We start from the raw sequence: 10,000 nt of genomic DNA on the forward strand, positions 1-10,000 counted from the left end.
ACACACACCCGTCAGCTGAACCACTAGAGGAACATCAAACACGTCCTGTAGCCACCTGACACACACACACACACACACACACACACACCCGTCAGCTGAACCACTAGAGGAACATCAAACACGTCCTGTAGCCACCTGACACACACACACACACACACACACACACACACCCGTCAGCTGAACCACTAGAGGAACATCAAACACGTCCTGTAGCCACCTGACACACACACACACACTTTCTCTCACACACACACTCACACTCACTTGGTGAAGAGGAAGGGGATCATGTGACCCACATGCATGGCCCCAGAGGACGGTCCGCGACCCGTATAAAGATAGAAGGACTTCTGGCTCTCGTACGCGTCTAGGATCTGATGCATGTCCCTGTTGTCAACACAACATCATCAACACAACACAACATCATCATCATCATCAACACATCATCATCATCAACACAACATCATCATCAACACAACATCATCATCAACCATACACTGGCAAACATTTATATTATTATAGATGTGTCAAATATGTTTGAAAATTTTTCTATTAAGTTACATTGTTATCACTTTCTGTTTTGTTTTTATACTTACAATAGAACTATATTACTATATGTATTATTTATTTGTTTGTCTATTTTTTAATAAATGTATTATTTGTTTGTTTTATCTATTTTATAATTTTTTTTAAATCTTATTTTAATATCATCTACTTATTTATTTATTATAATATATTTGTATTTACTTTAATCTATTAATTTAATTACCCCTCCTTGAACTGCCACCTTACCGTGGTGGAGGGGGTTGAGTACCCGAATGACCCTAGGAGCTGTGCTCCCCCCCGCAGCCGGGGCTCCCCCCACGGGGTCCGGCCGGGCTCAGCCCGAAGGAGCGACGTGGGGCCGCCTTCCCGTGGGCTCAGCACCTGCACGAGGGACCGTAAGGGGCCGGTGCTTAGAGGATCGGGCGGCAGTCGCAGGCGGGGGCCCTTAACAACCCGATCCCTGGACACGGAAACTAGCTCTAGGGACGTGGAACGTCACCTCGCTGGCGGGGAAGGAGCCTGAGATTGTGCGTGAGGTTGAGAGGTTCCAACTAGAGATTGTCAGGATCACCTCCACGCACGGCTTGGGCTCTGGAACCACACGGCTTGGGCTCTGGAACCACACTCCTTGAGAGAGGATGGACTCTTCACCACTCTGGAGTTGCCCATGGTGAGAGGCGGCGGGCTGGTCTGCGCCTTCGGGTCGGGGATAGGTCTCAACTGGGGATGTCGTCGGGCGGTGGAAGGAATACTTCGAGGATCTCCTCAATCCCGCCGTCACGTCTTCCATTGAGGAAGCAGAGGCTGAGGGCTCAGAGGTGGACTCGTCGATCACCCAAGCTGAAGTCACCGAGGTAGTCAAGAAGCTCCTCGGTGGCAAGGCACCGGGGGTGGACGAGATCAAGTCTCTGGATGTTGTGGGGCTGTCTTGGCTGACACGTCTCTGCAGCATCGCGTGGCGGTCGGGGACAGTACCTCTGGGATGGCAGACCGGGGTGGTGATGGAGAAGGGGGACCGGAGGGTGTGTTCCAACTACAGGGGGATCACACTTCTCAGCCTCCCCGGGAAAGTCTACGCCAGGGTACTGGAGAGGAGAATACGGCCGATAGCAGAACCTCGGATTCAGGAGAAACAGTGCGGTTTACGTCCCGGCCGTGGAACACTGGACCAGCTCTATACCCTCTACAGGGTGCTGGAGGGTTCATGGGAGTTTGCCCAACCAATCCACATGTGCTTTGTGGATCTGGAGAAGGCATTCAACTGTGTCCCTCGAGGCGGCCTGTGGAGGAGCTCCGGGAGTATGGGGTCCGGGGTCCTCTGCTAAGGGCTGTCCGGTCCCTGTACGATCGGAGCAGGAGCTTGGTTCGGATTGCCGGCAGTAAGTCAGACTTGTTCCCAGTGCATGTTGGACTCCGGCAGGGCTGATCTTTGTCGCCGGTTCTGCTCTGATGTTGTCGTGTTGGCCCCATCAGACCAGGACCTCCAGCGCGCACTGGGACGGTGTGCAGCCAAGTGTGAGCGGCTGGGATGAGAATCAGCACCTCCAAATCCGAGGCCATGGTTCTCAGTTGGAAAAAAATGCCGGGAAGGTGTTCCGGGCGCGTCCCACCGGGAGGAGACCCGGGGAAGACCTCGGACACGCTGGAGAGACTATGTCTCCCGCCTGGCCTGTGAACGCCTCGGTGTCCCCCCGGAAGAGCTGGAGGAAGTGTCTGGGGAGAGGGAAGTCTGGGCATCTCTGCTTACACTGCTGCCCCCGCGACCCGGATAAGCGGAAGAAGATGGATGTATATCAATTTAATTAATTTTCTTTATTTGAAACTCATTTTTTTTTTTTTTTTTTTATCTATTTATTTGAATCCATTTCTATATCTAGTAATTGATTTTAATAAATTGTTATTCATTTATTTTTAAATTAATTTTCTTTTTTTCTTCTTTTTTTTTATCTATTCATTTTAACATCTTAATCTATTTATTTATTTGAATCTTTTTCTTTTTTATTTAAGTAAATGTATTTATTTCTATATGTATTTGTTTTAATCTATCTATATATCTATCTGTTTATTTGTATCTATTTCTATTCATTGATTTGAATGTATTTTCCATGCGAAGGCAAGTGGGTGTGAGTGAGTCACCTGTGTGAGAAGAAGATTCCTCTGCGCAGGAAGTGATGCGGTGTTTTCCCCGTGACCCGAGCGATTCTGTCCACCAGTTCCTGCTCGATCTTGCAGCTGCCGAACCGCACTGATTATATACAACACACTGATTATATACAACACACTGATTATCCACACGCTTCATACATCATCACCACACATGCTCGAGTCACAGCCACCGACCGATGAGTTTGGCGTAGTCGACTCCTTTAGCGCTGCTGGTGGACACGTTCCAGGGGTCGACCTGGTCGTCTTCGTCCTCCTCCTCATCCTCAGCAGGATCCGCATCATCATCAGTGCGCGCCGGCGGCCGTCCAGCCTGATAATCCCGACCGGTGAGATGCTTATAATCCTCCTTCATCCTCAGCAGCCGCTGCACTGCAGCCTCCACCTCAGCCTGAGCGGAGCGGCACCAGAACAGATTACAGTACATAAATAGATAAATAAATAATTCAATACACATTTGAAACAAAATTGATTAAAATGTTTAAATAATAAATGAGCAAATAAATAAATAATGCATCAGTAGTACAGTGCTATGAGTATAAATAAACATTTTATTACAAATAAATAAATAAAAATAGATAAATAAAAATTAGATTACAATCAATTACAAATCAATAGATAAATAAAAATTAGATTACAATAAATAAAAAGTAGATATAATAATAGAATTATCCGATAATATTTGGACATTATTATTTGACAGCATGAGTGGAGACTGACTTTATCGCCCTTCTGAGCCTTGATCTCCCGCACTGCGAGTCCCTGCGCGGTGAGCTGCTCGTACAGGTCCATCGGGCTCGACATCTTCTCCTGTAACACACTGACCAGAGATCAGACCAGACTGACACTCTAATAACTCTTTATGACTCTTCATAACGAGACTGACATATGCTCGCTGCCGCATACCAGCCTTTAAACACAGATCTGCGATCAGTGCCATGGCCAGCGCTCACACGAGCAATAATTACAAGTTAATTTCAGTATTAAATAGTAATGAAGAATAAACAAACGCACCTTTTTGAGTTAGATGGTTTAATTCATTCCACTTGCATCAGACTCACTGTGCCAGTGTCACACCGATCTCTGCCCTACTGGAAACATTCGCTCCACGTAGTTCCGGTCGCATATCTCACACGTCACTGTCAGTGAAAATATTTTTATTAAAAACACTATTAGTCATACTGTTTGACTTCGATAACTGCGATACACACAAGCTGAAATATATAAGATGTGTATTTTATAAACACGAATTATGACCTTTTTTTTTAAAGACTCTTATTTTGTCGCAGAAACCAACCACTTCCTCCACAAGTGCTTAACACTCAGAGAAATAAGTGAATCAATATCAAAATTTGGATTATACATGTGTCGTGTAAACACACGATTATTAACCCCACAAATCAATGTAACGGGTAATCCAAATAAGACAGCTGACACTTTTAGTCGTACTCTGTTTTACTCAGATAACGATAATGCATAAAAGCTGTTCATTAAAACGAGACTCTTATTTTGCCTGTACATTCCTCACGCGCTCTTCCGGAGTTTCGCTACCTGATATTTCAAATTAAAAACACCGCACGAGAGAAGCGAATATTAATCATATGAACAAGAATAACTGACTGTCTGTATTGTTATACCAACTGTTTAAAGTGATACACAGATGCCTATATTATGAAGGGGATTTGACGGATCAATATTCGCTAACAGATGATGTTGATGATGTCAGTTACTCGTCGTTTAATGTGAGTTTTTGGACAATCTAGTGTCTTCTGCTTCCTTATTTTTAGAATAAATTCAATATATATTTGTCGTTTTACTTACTATAATTTAAATAAATATATGTGTAATATTCTTTCTGTTTACAGTAGTTTAACTCTTTTTTTGTCTCGTTTTATTAGTATGATTGTTATTCTTAGTCGAACATGTTTTACTGTTTCATTAATATTATTCTTTTTTATCTACTTTTAGTTTATATATATATATATATATATATATATATACTTTTTATTTTATTTACTATATATATATATATATATATATATATATATGTTATTATTGATATTGTTGTCCATGCAGACACATGCAGTGGTTTGTGAGTGATCATCATGGCTTCACTGGTGGATTATGAGGATTCTGACAGTGATCCGGATCAAGATCTTCAGTCTGCTGCTCCTCATCCTCATCTGGAGCTTTATAAAGATCAGTCCCTCATCATGAGCTCTTCATCATCCTCATCATCATCAGTAAGTGTGTCTGGCTGGCGGAAGAGAGCTCAGCCTCATCTGGAGCTGTATAAAGATCAGTCCCTCATCATGAGCTCTTCGTCATCCTCATCATCAGTAAGTGTGTCTGGCTGGAGGAAGAGAGCTCAGCCGCAGCCGGCCGGAGTCAGGCCGTATGTTCCTAAGAGGCAGCGAATGTCCACCGCAGCGGCCAAGACCCCAGAGACACCCGACACACCTCACACACCCGACACACCTCACACACCTCCACCTGCCGGAGCTCGTCTGCTGTCCGAGGTCTCGGAGAGGGTCCGGCCGTTCCTGGCGCTAAAGCCCGGTCGGGTCGAGCTGCCCAGACGAGTGCAGTGTATTCTTCAGGCCCACCAGGGTCCAGTGAACACACTGCAGTGGAGTCCTGTGGATCATCTCAGCCACCTGCTGCTCTCCGCCTCCATGGACAATACCTGCAAGGTAAGAATAACACAACCTAACCCAACACAACCTATCCCAACCCAACGTAACACAACCTAACCCAACACAACCTATCCCAACGTAACACAACCTATCCCAACCCAAGCTGACCCAACGTAACACAACCTAACCCAACACAACCTATTCCAACCCAAGCTGACCCAACGTAACACAACCCAACACAACCTATCCCAACCCAAGCTAACGCAACGTAACACAACCTATCCCAACCCAAGCTGACCCAACGTAACACAACCCAACACAACCTATCCCAACCTAAGCTAACGCAATGTAACACAACCTAACCTATCTCAACCCAAGCTAACCCAACGTAACCTATCTCAACCCAACCTGACCCAACAAAAAACACAACACTCATAATCTAACCCTAACCTAATTTAACCCAACAAAACCTAACCCAAACTAACCTAACTCAACCCAATCTGATCTAACCCAACCTAATCTAACCCTAACCTAATTTAACCAAACCTAACCTAACTCAACCTAACCCAACCTAACCAAACCCAATCTGACAAAACCTAACACTACCCAACCTAATCTAACTTAACCCAACAAAACTTAACACTACCCAACCTAATCTAACCCAACAAAACCTTACCCAACCTAACCTAATTTATCATAACCCAACCTAATCTAATCCAACAAAACCTAACACTACCCAATCTAATCTAACCCAACAAAACCTAACTCAACCCAACCTTATCTAACCCAACAGAACCTTACCCAACCCAACCCAATCTAATCTAACCCAACAAAACCTAACTCAACCCAACCTTATCTAACCTAACAAAACATTACTCAACCCAATCTAATCTAACCCAACAAAACCTAACTCAACCCAACCTTATCTAACCCAACAAAACATTACCCAACCCAATCTAATCTAACCCAACAAAACCTTACCCGACCAAACCTAACTTAGCATAACCCAACAAAACCTTACCCAACCCAACCTTATCTAACCTAACAAAGCCTTACCCAACCCAACCTTACCTAACCCAACAAATCCTTACCCAACCCAATCTAATCTAACCCAACAAAACATTACCCAACCAAACCTAACTTGGCATAACCCAACAAAACCTTACCCAACCCAACCTTACCTAACCCAACAAATCCTTACCCAACCCAATCTAATCTAACCTAACAAAACCTAACTCAACCCAACCTTATCTAACCCAACAAAACCTTACCCAACCCAACCTTATCTAACCCAACAAAACCTTACCCAACCCAATCTAATCTAACACAACAAAACCTTACCCAACCAAACCTTATCTAACCTAACAAAACCTTACCCAACCCAACCTTATCTAACCCAACAAAACCTAACCCAACCAAACCTAACCCAACAAAACCTAACTCAACCCAATCTAATCTAACCCAACAAAACCTTACCCAACCTTACCTAACCCAACAAATCCTTACCCAACCCAATCTAATCTAACCCAACAAAACCTAACTCAACCCAACCTTATCTAACCCAACAAAACCTTACCCAACCCAACCTTATCTAACCCAACAAAACCTTACCCAACCAAACCTAACTTAGCATAACCCAACAAAACCTTACCCAACCCAACCTTATCTAACCCAACAAAACCTTACCCAACCAAACCTAACTTAGCATAACCCAACAAAACCTTACCCAACCCAACCTTATCTAACCTAACAAAACCTAACCCAACCCAATCTAATCTAACCCAACAAAACCTTACCCAACCTTACCTAACTTAGCATAACCCAACAAAACCTTACCCAACCCAACCTTATCTAACCTAACAAAACCTTACCCAACCCAACCTTACCTAACCCAACAAAACCTAACCCAACCCAATCTAATCTAACCCAACAAAACCTTACCCAACCTTACCTAACTTAGCATAACCCAACAAAACCTTACCCAACCCAACCTTATCTAACCTAACAAAACCTTACCCAACCCAACCTTATCTAACCCAACAAAACCTAACCCAACCCAATCTAATCTAACCCAACAAAACCTTACCCAACCTTACCTAACTTAGCATAACCCAACAAAACCTTACCCAACCCAACCTTATCTAACCTAACAAAACCTTACCCAACCCAACCTTATCTAACCCAACAAAACCTAACCCAACCCAATCTAATCTAACCCAACAAAACCTTACCCAACCCAACGCAACCAAACCTAACTTAGCATAACCCAACCTAACCTTACCTAACCCAACCTAACCTTACTCAACCTAACCAAACCTAACTTAGCATAACCCAACCTAATTTAACAAAACCTAATCTAACCCAACCCAACCTAACACAACCTAGCCTAGCATGACACAACACAACACAACACAGCCAGCCGCTTCTTCTATAGGTGTTCACTCTTGTGGAAATAAGGATTACACTGTTCATTCCTGAAGACACTCAAGGCTGTGCTGTGGTGAATGAGTGACGGTGAAGGGCGTTGTTCGGCTCGACGCGGAGCAGAGTCAGACGAGTCAGACGTCACAGATTCCCCATACAGCTCTAGCCTCCAGTACCTTTTTGCTTTTATAAAACGATTACCACACAATACCAATATTAAAGCTGTAAATATGTAGCAAAATCACTGAAAGCCTTCCTTCCGCTGGAAGAAATAGTCCCTGACCGTGAACAGCGACAGAAGCTACATGCATTATTATTCCACCAAGAGATGGAGACAAACACTAGCCGCGTTTCCATTACCCTTCAAATTGCGCAAATTGAAATTGCGAATTGAAAATACGCTCAATGGAAACACGTCAATTTCGCAAAAACTCTCGTTTATCGCAAAAAAGTTTTTACGCCCGCATGAGGAGGTTTTTCAGCCAATTCGAAAAAGGAATATTTCGCAAAACTGCAATGGAAACAGTTTTTGCGCATTTACAATCACCTGACTTAGAAGACGCGGTGTGTTTGGGGTCCGTGTACGCAAATAATAATAATTATCATCATTATAACATTTACTAGGCTACATATTTAGATGACGCTTTTATCCAAAAAAGGAACAAAGCAATTCGTCAAATGTCATTCATAATACGGGTTAGACAATAATAATACAGAGCTGAGATTATCACAAATAAACACAATATTTTGACGCATATCTAAGGGTTTGTGTGGAGTGTGGAGCGCGCACTACATGGCACGGAGGCGCGGGCGTGAACACTTGCATTTTCCTATTAACAGTGAAACAACTTAATATAGCCTAGCCTACTCTATAATTTCTGGTCATACAGAAAATAATAATACATTATTTGTAACTACTTTTATTTGTGTAAACAATAACAAGAAAATGTTGTGCTTTTGTAAAATAAAATAAAACAATCAGGCGCGTTTTCATGATCTCCCTGAACTGGAGCGCGAGAACTGAAACTATAGGCTAAAGCTTGAAATGTCCACTTTAAAACGAACAAATTCGAATCGAAAGCTAATACATTTTGTTCTGATTAAGTAATCCGTATGAAAGGTGCATTTCTCTCTAAAAGAGCATCTGCTTAACAGCGGAGATGGAGATGTTTTTAGCCGAGTTAGAAAACAATAGTTTAATAATATTAATGGCTCTTCTTATTCAGCACTGCGGGAAAATGTCAATTCCAGGTTCTAATTTGGCCTTAGAAAACCAGTAAAATCAACAAGTTTTCCATATTAATTTGTGAATATTTTACATGTTTAATAAAGGGGAAAAAAGTCATTAAACAAACATCTGAAAATTCGTCGATATTTACTTTTTTGTGTAGCCAGTTCAAATTAAAATTGTGGTGTTCAACTTTGCGTTTTAAAAAGACAAACGTTTATTTTTCGTTTTTCAATTACGGGTTTAAAAAGGAAAAAACGAATGGACACAAAAGTAGCCTACATGGATCGTTTGGAATAAGAGACAGAGTTCTTTATTAAATTCATAAAAGAAACAATAATTAGCCTATAGGAATACTGGATTCTAAACTTCAAAGAAATGCCACAATCAAAACCTCAGCAGAAATGAGGGGAAACACCCAGAAACTCCTTATATATCGTTTGGCTGTTCTCACCCAAATGCGTCTCTATAGCACGCAGTGTGTTTATCGTGCAATTTATACGCGAAAATGAGTTTTTACGTGGATATGATACGCAGTTTTGCGCGTGCATATGATACGCACTTAATTTCGTGATATACACACGCACCCCACACCACTAATCATACCCAAGCGTATAATACACACGCACCCTACCCCACCCTAAACCCAACCATGTGCTATCCATGCGTATACTATGCACGTAAAAACTCATTTTCGCGTATATATTACACGATAAACACACTGCGTGCTATATAGACGCATTTGGTGAGATCGGGTTGTTGGAATATAAGGGTCTTTCCCTGCCATTAATGCTTGGATAACACGTACGTCTCCCTCCATTAATAATAATAATGTCTAATGCGGTGGCTGTGAGATTATATAAACCAACGTCCGCTGCCGTGATTTTTGGAATGACTTTATCGCGAGAGAAAAAAGGACGTTTTAGTCGCATAACATCGGTTAATGGAAACGCCGTCATTTCGCAATAGTTTTGTATCGATATTTAGATAAAAGCGCAAAACATTT

The 10,000-nt window shown here is 42.5% G+C and overlaps 2 protein-coding genes across 7 annotated transcripts in view; one reads left to right on the forward strand and one right to left on the reverse strand.

Moving 5' to 3' along the window:
• The window catches only part of wars1 (tryptophanyl-tRNA synthetase 1), a 14,245-nt gene extending 10,005 nt beyond the window's left edge, over positions 1-4,240 (reverse strand). Inside the window, exons 1-6 of one of the 4 annotated variants that reach the window (XM_079633422.1) lie at positions 3,964-4,240; positions 3,721-3,845; positions 3,427-3,516; positions 2,884-3,097; positions 2,680-2,788; positions 265-384 (exon numbers count right to left, since the gene is read on the reverse strand). In XM_079633422.1, the coding sequence (XP_079489548.1) occupies positions 265-384; positions 2,680-2,788; positions 2,884-3,097; positions 3,427-3,510 (527 nt within the window). In that variant the 5' untranslated portion in view covers positions 3,511-3,516; positions 3,721-3,845; positions 3,964-4,240. Of the gene's footprint in view, positions 1-264; positions 385-2,679; positions 2,789-2,883; positions 3,098-3,426; positions 3,527-3,720; positions 3,846-3,963 lie in introns of all 4 variants that reach the window. The other 3 variants (XM_079633423.1, XM_079633421.1, XM_079633420.1) reach the window with 3 other exon arrangements.
• The window catches only part of wdr25 (WD repeat domain 25), an 11,608-nt gene continuing 5,576 nt past the window's right edge, over positions 3,969-10,000 (forward strand). The window contains exons 1-2 of one of the 3 annotated variants that reach the window (XM_079633425.1): positions 3,969-4,448; positions 4,783-5,399. In XM_079633425.1, the coding sequence (XP_079489551.1) occupies positions 4,812-5,399 (588 nt within the window). In that variant the 5' untranslated portion in view covers positions 3,969-4,448; positions 4,783-4,811. The remainder of the gene's footprint in view (positions 4,449-4,782; positions 5,400-10,000) is intronic. The other 2 variants (XM_079633427.1, XM_079633426.1) reach the window with 2 other exon arrangements.

Source organism: Phoxinus phoxinus, assembly GCF_949152265.1.
Source record: "Phoxinus phoxinus genome assembly, chromosome: 13".
NCBI lineage: Eukaryota > Metazoa > Chordata > Actinopteri > Cypriniformes > Leuciscidae > Phoxinus > Phoxinus phoxinus.